The sequence below is a fragment of the Rhodnius prolixus genome, unplaced genomic scaffold, assembly GCF_049639745.1.
Source record: "Rhodnius prolixus isolate KJV_2025 unplaced genomic scaffold, Rpr scaffold_1, whole genome shotgun sequence".
NCBI lineage: Eukaryota > Metazoa > Arthropoda > Insecta > Hemiptera > Reduviidae > Rhodnius > Rhodnius prolixus.
In genome coordinates, this window is record NW_027411581.1 from 42,231,581 (window position 1) to 42,249,370 (window position 17,790).

The 17,790-nt window shown below is 32.5% G+C and overlaps 1 protein-coding gene across 1 annotated transcript; it reads right to left on the reverse strand.

The window, feature by feature from the left end:
- Nucleotides 1-108: 108 nt before the first annotated feature.
- On the reverse strand, nt 109-17,497 carry LOC141448511 (E3 SUMO-protein ligase ZBED1-like). The gene is made up of 4 exons (XM_074116899.1): nt 17,420-17,497; nt 6,852-6,919; nt 1,445-2,669; nt 109-267 (listed from the first exon to the last, which is right to left on the reverse strand). The coding sequence occupies exons 1-4, from the start codon at nt 17,495-17,497 to the stop codon at nt 109-111; spliced, it is 1,530 nt and encodes a 509-aa protein (XP_073973000.1).
- Between the last annotated feature and the right edge of the window lie 293 nt (nt 17,498-17,790).

Sequence of the window (17,790 nt, forward strand, 5' to 3'; positions counted from 1 at the left end):
GGGGACACAGTAGGGCAGAAAATTGCCGTCGATGGCAGCACCGAACGTGCGCATGGACATCCTACTTCCACTTCAGTTATCCCCACTACACATTCCTAACTTTCTTCGTCAGTCGGTTATACATCCTGCTGGTAGTCGCGCAGCCTTAGACAGTAGTGATGGGCTATACGAGTCCGCCTGTGGAATCATTGGATTTGAATCAACTCCAGGGTCGGAATCGATTCCAAAAACTCGTTCATCGATTCCAGTTGCCGTACCTATCCTATGCTTTCGTGCAAATATCATGCAATTTATTAAATATTTTATTAGTACTTAACTTCATCAGTTAATAACAAAACTACATGTAATTTGCAACAGTTTTAAAAGATATATAATATCTAATTGTTATTGACAACATCAAATAAAATTAGCTTTACACAAGAACAAGATTTAAAACAAAGCAGTTTTGTTAATATCCAGCAGGACCACTGGGAGGTTGAAGTTACCCTGCCAGGAGGGGAAATGAAATGGGAAGGAAATAAGGTTGTTAAAGGTATCAATGATGTTAGTTGGACCTTAAAATATGTACATGCAAACAAATTAAAATATAACAATGAACATAAACTAAGAAAGATTAACGAAATGAAATTATATTACTAAATATTTAATAATGAATAAAACTAAGCCGTCTATATATATATATATATCCCAATACAAAACAAAATGAATAATTTTTATCACAGCATTATCACAGACTAGAGAAGGATTAAAGTTTAAAGCTACTTAGAACTTAAGAAATTAATTAATGTAAATTTTTATTCAGAAATAATATCATAGAAACATTGCTCGACTTTAATCTATTGCGTCTGTCAACTAATATTTGTCCAGCTTTAGAGAAAATCCTTTCGCAAGGAACTGAAGTGGCTGGAATGCATAATCTTTTCAAAACAACGTCATACAATCTGGGATATAAGTCTTTCCTCTCTCTCCACCAATCTAACGGATTGGCTTCTCTATTTAAAAAAGGTTCTGCCAAATATTTGTCTAATTCAATTATACTGGCAGATACTGGGGTCTGTTTCGCGTTTAACGTTTTAATTTTTGCATCGAATTCCCGCCAAAGACTAGAAGTAGAAGTTGTGGATGATGGAACATCGGTAGATAACGAAGCTTTCGGAATTTGAATAAATGATAATTTAGTGGCAAGAGAATGGTACATTTTCCGGAATTTAATGTCGCTCGAAAAACCTTCGTTTTTAAATCGCGGATCTAAAATCATCGATTGACCTATAATTTCTACCGATTCTAAATTGGAAAACCGATTTGAAATATTAGCGCAAATTACTCGAGCCATTGATTGTATTTCAGGTCTGTAATTTGTGTGCAAAAATTTTGAAACGTGATCGGTCATAAAGCGCGAGAATATAATAATTTTAGAAATTGTTATATAATTTTCCGAACTTACTTCGTCCGTAATTTCATTAAATATCTGCAATAACTGAACCGCGCTCTCTAATATTTCCCAATCGATTGTTGTTATATTATGTTCACCCTGTAGATTTAATAAAGCTATGGTCGCGATCAATGGCTGTTTGGTTTTTAAAACGCGATCAAACATTATAAATGTGGAGTTCCAACGAGTGGGGACGTCTTGTTTTAATTTTAATTTTGGGAAACCCATCTGTGTTTGTGTATTATGTAGCTTGGTCAGAGAATGAGAACTTCTTTTAAAATATTCTACTAAAGCTTTAATTTTGTCGGTCGTTACGCGAATTTCTGCGATTCCCGAATGGACAACTAAATTCATTGAATGGGCAAAACAAGAAATATGCCTCCAATTGCACTGCTTTACTGCCGAAACAATATTTGCACCATTATCAGTAACAACGGCAGTTACTTTATTGGTGAGTTCCCATTCTTGGACCGTGGATTGCAGGTGTGAGGCCAAGTTATTCGCTGTATGTCGTTCAGAGTAACTAGTACACTTCAATAAATGTGTTTGTAAATTTGTGTTTTGGTCTATGTAGTGGGCAGTTATAGCAATAAAGCTTTCATTATTCACCGATGTCCAACAATCAGTTGTTAAACAAACGGCATTTACTTCGTTGAATCTACTTTTTAATTTTGATTCTTCCCGCTTATAAATCATTGGGAGTAAACTGTTGGATATATACTTTCGTGAAGGTACATTATAACTGGGGCAAAGCAATTTAATTAATTTTCTGAACTCTTGATCTTCAACAATACTAAAAGGATGATATTCTTTTACTATCATTTTGAGCAATTGTTCATCAATTTCCTTGGACTTACTGGGGTGCAAAGGTTTGATTACTTCTACAAAGTCAGTCAAGGATTTTTGAATTACCGGAGCCTTATGGGCAGATGAAGAGAGAGGAGCGACATCTGCAACTTCTGAATGGATGGAAGCTAAACTAGTAGAGGGAAGCGAGCTTAAATTTTGAGTGTCTATAGAAGTTAAATGAGATTTCTTAACAGGGATCTCTTCAGTGCTTTGCTCTGTATTCTTTCTTTTATTGAATGATATAGGATGTTTTCTCTTCATATGTCTGAACAAATTACTAGTAGAGCCACTTGTAAAGCTAACGATTTCGTGGCAATACCGGCATTTAGCTTTGACAGAATCAATAGAATTAAAGTGATTCCAAATTTCACTGCGTTTTGGCATTTGTCTGAAATTAATTTACTAAAAATTAATAAAATATTAAATTTAAAAAATAAGAAACAATAGTAAAAAAGGCGATAATAACCCCGTAGTTGATGGGCAAAAATAAATAAATAAATAAAATAAAATAAATAAAAAAGTAAAAAAATTAAACTAATATATTAAATATTTTGCTTTTAAAATATTTTCAAATATTCAATAAAGAAAAACAAAAGATAAAAATGAAATAATTATTTAATTTAGGAAAATATTAGTCTTTGAAAATATTTTAGAAATCAACAAAGCACATGCTCTTCAACTTAATTAAGATTTACCACTGGAAAACACCCTTATCTGCTTATCATCAGAAGACAGACACACATGAAATATTGTTATCAGCACGAAAGATGAAATTGAAATGGCCCTTATTGCTATAGCTACATATCTAGAGACAAAAAAATTATATTACCTAAAGAGCGTACTTACTACAGACTCCCTCCCACTCTTATTACCTATTTCACAAACATTCGGCGATTGGAAATATTTTTTAGCAAAATATTATTCTATTTATTCTAAGCAGATTCTTAAGATGATTTTAATTTTTAAAATTTATTTTTGTTTATTACTCTTATAAAATACGAAGAATTTCAAATAAAATATAATATACAAACACAGAATGATTTAGTATGCAGGTGGAGTCAGTCGTCGTTACCATGGTAACGGAACCGTTAAACGACTCCGGTTCCAGCTCCAGCAATTTCTATTGGCTAGAATCAGTGAACGAAAAAGTGGAACGAGTCCGGTTTCAAAAGGATTTAAATCACTCCGGATTCGACTCCACCAACTCCAGTGGATTTAACCAATGAAAATGCTAGAGTTGGGCCGGAGTCGTTTAACGGTTCCATTACCATGGCAACCACGACTGACTCCACCTGCATACTAGATCATTTTGTGTTTGTGTATTATATTTTATTTGAAATTCTTCGTATTTTATAAGAGTAATGGACAAAAACAAAATTTAAAAATTAAAATCATCTTAAGAAAGCGTTATTATGTTTTTTGTATTCAAATGAAACGAATATTTAACTACAAAATATTTCCAATTGATGAATGTTTGTGAAATAGGTGATAGAGTGGGAGGGATACTACAGTAAGTAAACCAATTAGGTAATACTACATTTTGGCTCAGTTTTACTTTGACCGTCATGCGGACATGTACACGTTTAAACTTACGCCAATGAAGATAAGAGTAAGAGTGTCCAGCGCTTAGTTAAAGATTAAGCACACAGCTTTTTCTTTTTGTAAAACAATAAGATAATATTTTAAAAGCTTGATATTCAATTCTTATTAGATAAATATTGTGAGTAATTATAATTTTGTTTGAAGGGTTAGAATTTTTATGGAATACTTTCCTACCCATTTCCGTTTCTCTATTGAATCCTCTTGAAGCAAGTTAACTCCAGTCTTCCAGTGGTCAAGCTAGATAATGACAAAATTGCTTTAATTTATAATTGACTAGCCTATTTTTGGGTTAATATTTGTGTTACGTTGTTAATTTTATATTTATCAGAGCAACTGGAAATTAGGGATAGTACTTAATGTGTGTAAAAGAAATATAGTTTTGTTATTAACTGGAAAAGCTAACTGTTAATGATATATTTTAATAAATTACGTGACATTTGTTCTTATGTTTAATCGTTCCAAAACCTCTGCTGTCTCATTTTCATTTTAATTTTTTTGGGGCGGGGCGGAATCACTTTTTTTTAAAATAGGGATTTGAATCAACTCGTTCCACCATCGGACTCGTTCCAATGGAACGAGTCCGCTCAAATAGCCCATCACTATTAGACAGCCAGGTCTGTCGTTTTATACATTTGGCTACAACTATCCAACACAATGCCTCCGGACAGTTGGAACAATATATAGTTAAATATTTTTGGTCCCTTGAATTAAAAAAAAAATCGTTAAAATTTCTGTCAAATGTTTGATGACAAGTTCCTTTATAAACAAATCACGGTTGTAGAAATTTATACAAATTTAAGTGAAAAAATTTAAGCTAATTTTTTAAATAATTATAAAATTAATTAAAAAAAAAGAATTTAGAATTTAGTGGAATCATTTGGAAGGTTTTAATATTTAGAAAGCGGCGATTAAAAAAAAGATAAAGAAACTTTTCCGTAAAGCAGTTTTATAAAGTGATTTCATTAGTTACAAATTTGCTCTTGCGATGTAATAATTTAAGAAATTAAAGTAAAAGGCTTATTCGACTTTCTTTAAAGGCAATTTAAAAGGAACACTTTTAATTCGTCATGTTGAATACCTAATTTATATAAAAGTTCCAGTTCCAGCATATTCCAGATTCTCCGAGAACTTTAATAAAAGCAATTTACCCCAATAATTTCTCCAACTCATTAACAGAACAGTTAAAAATTTTAATAAGAATTAGTAGAGTAAAGAACGTTTTGCACTAGTTATTGAAAAATATAAGACGTTGGATACGCTGGAGTTAAGTTTCTACCGTAACTTCACGGTGAATCTTTTGCAGATACTGAGACGGGAATTAAGTTTAAACTCATGAGATTTTTCGCAACGAATTCCACCCTGACTATAATAATTGTACAATTTAATTTATAAAATTTATTTTAATGAATATGTGGATCTATAGAAAACTAATTTTCTAAAATTAAACACTGAGCTTTTACTTCTACTGCAAACTTGCGGTAAATAATGTCAAAATGCTCTTTGTTTTAGTTCATGTGAAGCAAAACTATGGAATTACTCTTCAAAATATGTGAAAAATTTTACACAAAATAACCAACTGACAGTTCGATTGATGAATTTTGTCCACATCTTTTAATCCCGTTTCACTTATGATTCCTAAAGGGATTTTAATATTTGAACACCCTGGGTGTTTGAGGTTTCGGTTACACTTTCATATACCACACGTAGACAAAATATCGAACAAAACTATTTCTGAAAACATGTGCTCTTCTAGAGAATGATTTAGATTAAGACAGTTTATGTTGATTCAAATAATGGGAGGAAATAGATTAAGTAGTAAATTTAGAAAGAAAATTTAAGCCTAGAACTGTTTCGCTTTCATTATTTTCCATCTTTCATTTATTTTCAAAATTGGTTCTAATATTTAGAACGCAATGACTCAATAATATAGTTTGATATTAATCAAACATGAGGCCTCGACGATAAAACTACAACAGTTTGTATCGTTTTTTCGAGAAAAAGATCTTGTTTGGTTTATCACTTTCATTTACTACTCGTGGTTCTAATTCGAAAATTTCAACAAACTTCGAGTTTGTAAAACAGTTTATAACAGTGCCTCAAAACCGAAACTTCCAAGAAAAGTAAATTAAGTGAAATTAAAGTTTTAGAGTTTTTAGAAAATAATCTAAATGCGAACTTTAAAGAAATTCAGAAAAGTGAAAGATTCAATCAGTAAAAAGAGGTAATTCGATCAAATAAATTTGGAATATTGGTCCAGCAATCTTTCAGCAAAAAATGTTTAATCTTACTTATTGTTCTATAAGATAATGCACTTTTGAGCGAACTCTAGCCAGAAGTCTTTCTACGAAAAGTCGTTAGTCGAATTTTTATGGAAATATATTTCATTAAAAGTTGTAGAACTGAGTGCTATGAGCTTTGCACTTTATCATTATGAGTTGTGTGTAAAGAAATTTTAAAAAAGGGAATTTCGAGAAAATTTTAAAGAAAGTGAAAAATTATTTAGTGCTACATCCGGTTATGTTTTTTAACTTTTAACGATCAGTCAGATCTTATGGTGTTACTAAAATGAAACGTAAAGTTCAAGCTACCTTTCGTTTTTGAACTACTATACCGAATCTATACACAACTATGCTACTATACTTTTATAAAATCTCTTGGATACACTGCTGCCAGTCCCGTCTCGATTTACTTCAGCTTCTACTAAAAAATTATTGCCATCTTAAATTTCTCTTAAGCCAAATCATCATCTCATCATCTCCAAATTTTTAGTGAATGTCCGTACCATGTTAAGGGTTCTTTGGTAGATTCGGACAATTCGGATTGTCCTCTACTTCGTCATAAGAGTGAGAAAAAGCGTTTCAACGACCGAAATCCTCCAAACAGAATATACATATTAGTTGAATAATTTTTCTACGTGGAATTTGTTTTGGGATAGATAATTCTATGAAGGGATTAGGAATAGACTTACCTCTGGTGATTCTTTATTGTGATGCTCGGTGTTACTAGCTGTATGGTGTAAGTAAGAGCTATGTGTTTCTAAATTAGAAATTTTTAGATTAAAACGTTATTAAAAACTCAATTTGAAATATCCAACAGAAAATAAATAAATAGCTATGGTAATATTTAATAGTTATTGATAATAATCATCAATCTGTCCACCGCGACAAGATCTGTAAGCAATCAATAACTCTTTCTTTATGATTGAATAATACTATATTAAATAAATAAATAAATAATTCTCTGAGATTGAATCAAAAATTTGGACTACAGTTGCTTCGCCGTAAGATTCAATTTATCAACAGAATGCTTCTATCAAGTCACGCACCCATATAGTAAATTTATCCTATATTTATACTCATTTCCTTAAAAAAAAAACCTTCGCTTCTCATCTAGTCATTATATTTTGGACTCCAATAAGACAAGATTTATAGATGCAAAAAAAAAGTTTATAACTTCTTGATACTAAAATAAATAATGCATTTATTACAATAAATATGTATATGTATTATAAGTTAAAGATGTATAAGTGTATTTTTATACGTCACAGTTGGATAACAAATTATTATTACCTTAAAAAACATGTGTCTCAACTTGTAGGAAATGAGCCACACTAACCTACTAGATCTACGTATTGCCTTCTTTAAATAAAATTTGACTATAAATTATAGAAAATATTAACTGTACAGGCCTATTAGTAATCACAGGAGGATTTAATGCTCTTTCATATTTTACAAACTATTTATTTCTATTAATATTTAAATAAATTAATAAGTTTAAAGGCATTCAATTATATTAAGATGTTTTCTAGGCGAGTAGTCGGCTAAAACTTCATCTTTACCACCATTCCTTCAATATAAGCGCTCTGTCCAATTTTTTGAAAATCTATTCTTGACATTAACTTTTGAAAAATATTTTTTTGTATTTTTTAATAATAGTCTAATTCTCTTTCGATGCCGTTAGTACAAAGTATAAGAACAGCAACGGAAAACAGAAGTATTTTTGAACTACATATTTTCCTTTGTTTTACAGAAATGCCACAAAATTACTTGTACATATTTTTCTCCTTTCAGGAGCTTCTTACAGCTCACTGTTTGGTGATGGACAGTGTTGTTTGTAACGAGAGAGCAATGCCCGAAGGCTGGCAGGGCACTGGAAAAAGCTCTGGGCGCCCATGTCCTTTTCAATAAAGATGTTAATATAAATAAGATGTTATACGCCTTGATTTTGCTTTTTTTTAAAATGATATAAGGTGCTTTAACATCTGAGGTTATTGGCGCCCGGAGCTTATTCAGTGCACTGCCGGCCTCCGGACAGTGTTGTCTGTAACGTGTGCAGCTGAATTCGAACCGGGACTTCCGCGAAGGAATCCAATACGCTAATCGCATAGCTAACTACTTCCCTATCTTAAATTAAAAAACAAGGTAATACTTCATAGTACATTAAAGAACTTCAGATAATCTTTGGTCGACTTGGTAACTTGCAAAGGTATGACAACAGCTATAGAAAAAAGCTACAAAACTGTTTGACGGTCAGAATGATGGCAATTCTTGAACCAATAAAAGCCTACGAAGGATTTAGCGACTTAACGAACAGAGAGCTACCAGACTATTTGCCAACATTGTACCAGCCTTGGTATCGCGCGAATTGGCCGATTATCAAGCAGGACACAGCGCTGTCCTGGTTCGGCTGCGCTGCCAAGATATGATCTGAAGAACAAACTGACGCATGGAGCTGTAGCCGCACAAGATACTCGGTACTAAGATGGACGATACACTGCTAGCGTTGGCTCAGGTGGAGACTACCATGGAAAAAGATCCTCTGCTACATCATTATGTAAAGGAAATGAAGCTCAGTGCTTCTTAACAGATTTCACAAGCGTACAGATCTTTATCCTTGGATTGATTAAATGGCGCAATCATTTGGTGTGAAATCGTTTGATCAGAAGTAATATCCAAACCTTATTTTTTCCAAATTTTTCCGTATTTTATTCCATATTATTTTAGAATTTTAGTAATTCGAGAATATTGATTTATGACGGTTTAATGAGAACAGATGCGATTTGCTAACATCCAAATTAGGTACTCATTAATTTCACTCACTTTTTGCTAAAATATTGCCCAATTTTTTCGAATAAAAAATATAAACTATAAACTTGTTCCAAGAGACCATCCGTGTGCTTCTTACCTGGGCTGTTATTTTTTGCGTCGTAATAACGAAGAAAATGTTAGTTCCAGAATTGTCTACAGGGAGCAGTATTGACTGGACAGTTGCTGAAGCAAAGACTACCCTCTCTACAAACTTGAGTTTGTTCAAGTGAGGAGGCGTGTCTCTCTTTTCAGTTGATCCCCACTCTTTGTCGCCACCTTGTAGTTTCCCCTTCTATAAACAATTTCTTTTTTTCTTTTTTTAATTTTTAATTATTCTTCTCCAGACCTTTTTTTTTTCTTGTCTAAAATAATTGTTTAGACATTTTGAAGGATATGTCTTGGGTACCATAAAAAAACTATTTAATAAGACTATCGCTGTTTAAAAAGACTTGCTTCCTTAAAGAACATTTTTGTTTCAGTTTATCAACTATTAATTAAGGTAGATAATAGCTGGAAAAACGGTAGACGTTGGTAAGTTAAAGAGAACCTAACTCAACGTCTACATCTCAACATGAAGTCAAAATTTTTAATATGAAGCATGATGTCATCATTCAGTCAAGTCGGAAATCATTTGCAAGATCTAGATATTTGTGCCAAGAAATTTCAAGTAGAAGTACACAGCGACGGAAATCAATTTACTTCCACATCGTTAAGAACCTCACCCAACGATGACTATGTTCCTAAACATGTTTTCACTGAATTTTGAATTGGACAAAACTTTAGTGTGAATGGCATATAATCTTTTCACGAAATTTTTAACATCACGAACGTATTTACCACCAACTAGGCAATTTCATAATCAGAGATTTGTTCAACGATTTTTTTGTGTTCGTCATTGAACTCCTTTGATTTTATTTAATTCCCGATTTGTTCATTGTTTTCATTCACATTGTTTGATAACAGAACCAGTAATATAAAGTTCCTTCGTAAGCAATTGCCCAGGGACATTCGATAACAAACTCAACGTTGACATCTCGTCAGTTTCAACAATCAACTAATAACGGAAACAATTTTTAAATGCAAATTACCTTGCTTTTAGATAAATAACTTTAGCAACGATGTTATGAAAAACCCCATTGGAAGAACAAATAAAGATTATTGCATTTTTAAAGATTCAGGCTCAGTTCAGATGAATACAGTTTTTCTACGATCGGTCTTTGAAAAATCGGACTTTACCATATGGTTAAAAGTGCAAAAATTACTTCGTGGCATCATGAACTTGCAGTCCGCGTTGATTTCAATAACCGTGCACTGTCAGCACACGCCTTGATACGATAATGATTTCGTGTTTGATATTAGATTTCTGCGTAATATTTTTAAACAAACCTATTCAGTTCAATTATTGTTTATTTCGGTAAAAATATACGCATAAACGAATATATAATTAATTTATTCTAACACAAACAGCAAAGACTAATTTTTCCCGAACAATTTGTGCTCATGTTTTGTGTACAAGAGGTTTGGTATGTTCGCGCATGCCTCAGTTTTGAGCACAAACTTAAGTTAACCTTACAATTAGTGTAAATACTATTCCGATTTGCCCAACTTATTTGTTTTCCTTATTTTAAGTGATTGGAATATTTCAATTTGAAGTATCGGCTTGTTGCTACAATTGTTTCTTCAAGTGTTGCCGTTGTACCGATGTTTACTTGAGTTTTGGTTATGTTGGTAATTTTCAACTTTTATGTATTTTTATTTCTTAGCTTAGTTGGAATAATGTGTGTAATTCTCGGGGAAACGTTTTCTAGCACGTAATCGCCTCGGCTCGTGTCGCAAGACAATCTTTACTTTCCGCACTAGTAACTTAAATAAATATTCTATTTGTTTAATTTAAAATTGAAGTTAATATTGTAGTTTTAAATATTATATATTTGTAGACACCAAGAATATGAAGTCATTGTATCCACTGATAGGTGCAGGAGATGCATTTGGTTGGAAGATGGAGTAGGCGAAACTCTGTAAATGACATATGACAGAGATGTTCCCCAGAGACTGGCCACAGATCCGACATCAATCATCATTCTCATGAAGTATGAATACCTCTAGGGGTAGGCAGTTGACTGCTGCTTCCTCTTCGTGAATCTAGTACCTTCGTATACCCCTATCAACATGATTTGGAGGGACGCGCTTCGTTAGCCACCACGCGGGATATTTATAGCAGATAGCTAGCTATGTCTGCATCATACCATGTATGTATATACTGGGTGTTGTGTGGGGGTTATATCTATTGTTCAGTAGTGTTAGTGTTATATTTTGACCCCTTGGGGGGATGTGCAGCTCCGCCCCTCTTTATTTCCTCATCAAGTCACCATGGCTGAATGCAAGTTTTACACAAACAAAAGAATATATATATATAAAAACATCTCTGACCAAAATCCCTCACCACAGTGGTGAGTTAGCAGGGCAAATCCCACCCACGTAATGATGTCATTTTCTCGTTTCCCATGTGTATATAAAGAAAAGAAGTGATTTGTGATCTTACCTTGATAACCCTCCCTGGGGAATGTAATACCTGTGTATATTGAAATATTACCTACGGAACAGTAGGCTGGTGGCTATAACAATATTTATATCCAGCGCATTGAATATATACATAGAAGTACAGATATCCTAGGTAAAAAGTATGTTTTGGTGTAACATCTACAAAATGAAGCCAACCTATAAGCAATGTTCGAAACAAGAACTATCTTTATCACCGCAGCAGTTTCCTTTCATTAATCTATAACTTATCTTGCTTTTATCGCGAAAAAGCCTTTACTTTAATTCATCAATTTAAATTCAGCAATTGAAAATCAAATTCAAGAGAGTTATGGCAGACTACAATATTAAAGACAACCACATGAATTGCAGTTAACATTAAGTAGAGCGAGTGTTCAGTCCAAACTTTCTTTTACTCTTACGAGTGAGAATCTAAGATATCGTGCAGATTTTTATTTTGAGTTTCCTCCTAAACCAGTGTTCCGCGGACCACCAGTGGTCCGTAAGAACTAAAATCTGGTCCGCGAAACATTTTTAACATTTTTAAAATAATAATATATTTATTTGACACGTGACGGCGCGGTGAGAGGGACGTCGAGCGAGCGTAGAGCGCCTAAGAACAAGTCCAGGAGTCGATTAAAAAGCAAATGATGATGTGCTTGTAGCTTTGAGCAATTTCATGAATCCCAGGATTACCCATCTTGTTAAGAGAATGCAAGCTCAAAAAGCGCATTAAAGTAATTGAAAACATAATCACAATGTTAATTTTAGTTTGTTTTTAAAAATATAAAATTATTTTATTGTGATATTGAACCTTGGGGTCCCTGTTAGCAACAAAAATATTAAAAATAGTCCTAGGTCATAAAAAGGTTGGGAACCACTGGTTTAAACGAAAAAGGGTTTCTTTCTACCTCTAACACCGCAACAGTGTAAACTGTATTATACAATTATTTAATGTAGCTACTAAAAAATGGTACCAATTAATAATTTTAGTTATTATTGTTTAAATTTAATTTAATAGTTAATTGAGCCATTCACTGCAAAAATCGATTAACTCTACTTTTTGAAATATCTTAAAACTTAAGTGTCAAAGCACTTAGTTCAATCACATCATACTATTTATATTTGTATAATAAATCCTCCAAATAATAAAGATTAAAACCATTAAACTACAATTCTTTTATTGCCATCGAATAATAACTCAAATTCAGTAGCAGGTGCTGAATGATAACGGTATACGTATTTATTTGAATTTATATTATAAACGGAATTAAAAAAAAAAGTACATTATTTCATCACATTTCTCCCACTTTTTGTTTTTGTTATGTTAATCGAGTTGCGCAGCGAACGGCTCAATAATGATTTGTTTCGTACATAATTTTGTGGTTCGTAATATTTTTTATAGTTATATCAGTTTTAAAAAGAGGGCTTATCATGTTTAATTTCTTTTATTTACAGCATTTTTTGTATTGTCCTTAAGGGATATTGTTCTGGACAAGGAAAAAAGGTCTTTTTTTTTTTGTGTGTGTGTGTGTGTTAGTGCGAATTTCAGCCGCAATTCCAAAGCGAAGAAAAAATTCAGAAAGTTTTAATTTGATATTTAGCCTAGATACCAGACAGAGCTCGCCACAGTGAATTTCAATTTCACAAAACCAAAAAGAAAATAAAAAGGTAATTTTTAGGAACTGATCCATTTAACCAGAAATGGAACATAATAATCCGTCCCTTTAACTATTTGGATCTCAGTAGGTAAGCCCTGTGTATTTATACCACCCACGTTGGGCCCTACCGCCGACTGGTTGGAAATATATCGTCCTTATGTTGTCACACCTGACCACATGCTATTATAACCGTTACAGATTGGTTTAGAAAATTTTAAAGCAATAAAATGAGAACCATTTTGTCAAAATTTCTGGTTATTTGGCCAGCCTCTGATAATGGCTTTTTACTGCAAGGTTTTCGGTTTTTGCGATTATTTAGTTTATTCTATTGGTTAGCGACTTAATCAGAGACCAGAGTTTATCATTAAAATGAAATCCAAGTAATACTAGATCTTTGATGAGATAGTTCTTGATATGACATTCTTTTAATACTGATCTCGTTTACTTTTTACTACTTAATTTTACCTCCATTTCGACCTTCCCTGGTTCAATCTTTAAAAGCTTTTTCAAGTAAATTATTTTTAATTTGCATACAATTTTCATTCTTAATAATCGTCATTTCTTCTGAAGGAAATACTTCGTTTCAAGAAGATGAATTCAGACCATTATTCTTTAATCACTAACCGAAGAAATTAATCTTTGAGCTGATACAAGAAGTGATTCTTGAAGAAGATGTGAGAAGAAAATAAATTTGAGACAAATTTTAGAACTGGTGTTTTAATAGGAAGTAGATTTTTTTTAAATTTCTGAGTCCAAAAAAAAAAAGTTCTCAGAAAAGGATCCCTATTTCTAGGTGTTTATGTGTACAAAATACTACAAAGACGAAAAACCGTCCGAAACTCAGACATAATGTTTGGATTGGGATTCCGGTGGACTTACTAGAAGAGTAGCATTAATAGTAAACAATTTCTCAATATTTTTTAAAAGTTTTTTTTTGGAAAATAGCAGAATCAATTTTCTTCAAAATTTGATACATTCAAATAAACATTTTCTCGGTGGTGAAAACTCCTGTAGAAAATGGCGTAAACGGAAGTGCGAATTTCCAATGTTTTTTTCCAAAAAAGAAATCCATTCTTTTTACTTCCATTATCTAAATAGTTTAAAGAAGTTTTACAATCCATCTAGGCAAAGATTTATCCAATAATAAAATTAAACGTATGAAGAAAAGCTATGGCGAGTGGTACCGTTAGAGTGGTGAAGATTATTATAAAAAAAAACGGAAAATACATTATTCTATTTTTGACAGGTAAAAACCCCATATAAGCTTCTACCTGAGTGAACCCATGTCAACTGGTACCCAGTGTGAACACTCATGGAACCTGCAGTTCTTGGTTCCAAAAAAAATTAAATAAAAAATAAATGCATTTCTAGATGTGACTGGGAGATTAAGCAACATTCCTCTGTCTGATTAAATATTCCCAGACGTTTGTTTCATAAATAATAAAATGTAATACCCAATTCACAATACAAATGAAAATCAATTCCATTAACCGACCAACGAGGTGGAATTATTTTCTAGCAATTTCTAATGTTCAAGTAAATTATTTAAAAAACTTTGAAACCAGCTATCTAAAAAAAAAAATGGTACTTTTGGAAAGAGGATATTGATTCCTTTGTTGCGCCTGGTTAGGGCCAATCTAAATATAATGTTTCAGCATTCTGCGATTTTCCGGTTTTGAGTTGAAACCACTTTTCCGCATTTAGGGATCTTCAAAAAAGGCTGTTTATGGCGTAAACTCGAAATTGAAGATTTAACTAAAGATTGCGTCGCTTTCTTTACCTTGTAAGAAAAGGTAAAAATCCACAGAAATTGCTATTCCACTGTATTTCCTAACTTGCAGTAAGAGAGAGTCTTTTGAATTTTCATTCAGATTATTATTATGAAAATGTTTGATGACACGAACAAGATTATTGGGTCCAAAATGGCCGGATTTGGATTTGAGTATTTTTTTAAATGTTGCAATTAATTCAGATATTACTAAATTTTGGCTTATTTAAATTTAATTTACTCTTAAACAATTAATTTGTCGTTAAAAGGGTCAAATTAGCTAGATATATGTACACGTCTATCTAGCTATCTCTATTTCTATCACATTAGTTTTTCTAACAGAAAATTACAGATAAAAAGATCTAAAGCACCGCCTTGGAATGTTTACTTCGGTTGGTTAGAAACCACTTATTAAACTGTCCCATCTTAGCAGTGCAATCAAGTTAGTAGGAAGAAAGTGGAGGTAAGTCGTGGGTGGGTGCTACTACCGGTCCAGCAACACGGCAGGACAACAAGGTAGCAAAAAGACAAATAAAAATAACCTGCGATGGGGCGCCTGCCTTGACGGTTCTTCTATTGTTTCTATCGCTTCTTTTCCTTTTTTTTTTTGGTGCATCATTCCTACCAACCTGGAGGAATACAACAACCTTCTTCCAACAGCAACATCACATACACACACACAAATACGAGTCACACATTCATTTATAACGTCGGCCCTTTGTAGCACCCAGTTTGACAGTTCAGATTTAGATAAACAGGGAGATGGTATTGTGTGATACAACTTCTTATAAAATATAAATTCTTTAAACAAGAAAGTTTCGAATGTATTTTGATTAAAAACTTTAGTAGACAGATTCTTGTACGTATTTTTTTAACATTCTTGCGCAATCTGTAAATATAGATTCTAAAACACGACATTTTAATAGAAAATGAATTTATAAAAACGAAATTATTGATTATTTTATTGCAATAAATTACCAGTGCTTCTGTATAACGGACAAAGAGGACTGAGTGATGAGGAGAGTAATTATCTCTTTGCTCAAAAAATTGAGGATGGCAAGAAAAGTAAGCTCTCCCCAAAAATCTTTTATTTTTCTTTCATGTATTTTGTAATTAATCAATAAATAAGTCTATTCTGATTCAAGCCCATAGTTGCTAGATCCCTCCCTAGATACTATTGCTAGTATTTGAAATCAAATAAGTCTTGTACCTCAACTAATTTCCAATTCATAAATTTGTAAACACTCTTAAACAAAGTGAGTGCTATTAACGAAAATACAAATTTAATAGTAAGATACAATTATCCATAGGTTGGTAGTTGGTCATCGAGTTCTTTGGGTTTACGGTTTCTCTCACTTCCTGTAATAATGAAATTATGACATTTAGAAGTCTCGACGCTGTGCTCCTTCAAGGAGGAGAGTTACCCTCCACGCAAGTCAGCCAATATATAATTACATTATTACTATAATAATTCTATAAAGCTTAGTGCGATTTTGATAAAATTTAGTATGAAGAAGTGGCTAAAGCTTCCGAGACTCTGAACTGCCTAAATGCTCTTACACCTACTATAGCGAAGTACTCCAATGCTACTTACGTACCTGCCTATTTCGTTCAAAACATTTTCTCAAGAAAAGTGTTATTGAGGATCCATTGGGGACCGACTAAAAGCATTCTGCACGAAAAGATCTCTGCAGTTAATTGGTATAAGGGTTAATCAACCCTTGTACTTAACTTTTTAAACTGTAAGCTTTTGTTAAGGTGTTAGTTAATGAGATAGAAAAGGTTAAATTTTGAAGGTTTTCAAATTCATTTAAACTTCAAACCTTTATATCTCTCTTCGTGATGTTGAGAATTAATGACTTCTTAACGAACTTTAATGAATTCTTTACCGAATTGTAGAGAAATTGTAGAGCTCTATAACTGCTTTAAAGTTCAATATTCTAGCCATAATACGCAATGAGATATATAAGGTTAAATTATGGAGGTTTTCAAACCTTCAAACTTCATAACTTTATAGCTCTCTTCATGTTGTTCAGAATTAATGAATTCTTTACCAAATTGTGTACCTTTTGGCGTTGAATGAACCTTTATTCTTAAATTTGTAAACTGTAAGTTAAAGATATATATAATATATAAATTTGAGAAAAATCACAGAAATTCTTTAAAGGAAAAGTTATGTATTCAAATGTACTAAAATTAAAAAATGTACTTAATTTTAATATTTTTTGAATAAGAAATTAGTTATTAAGTTAAAAATCTCCGGTCAAATTTTTCCTCGGACCAGCAATTGTGAAGGTGTTATGGTTGGTCTATGGTATCCAGGATAACTGAAATCTTTCTGAACAATTCCTGGTTGAATTCCATGAAATTCAGGCTGGTGAATGGTATACTCTAGCAGATGAGTTGGAATCGGGAAGTATCATTATAGGTGAGAAAGTTGAAATAGGCTGTAAACAGGAGAAAGACTTATTAGACTGCTTACCAGGCTAACAGCCTTACCAGGCAAAGTACTGAACAACTGGACTGCATATTCCTCTTCCGAATGATCGATTAAAATCATCTAATAAATAATAAAATCGTAAAGGAAACTTTCTCCATTGACTATTTTATGTCTTGTACAAGAGAATTGAATTGTTTGTCTTCATTCATCGTTTATAATTATTATTAAACAATCGCACTGTTCGAGTGAAAAATTCTAATTTCCTTCTGTGAAATCAATTAAATATTGAATCGAACAGGTAAATTTGTGCAACAAAGCTGTTGGTGCAACGTCTGTTTACAGTAGGCGGTATTTTACTGGGGAACAGTGGAATACAAGATGCAGGGTCTAGGTAAATAGTATGAATACTTGAT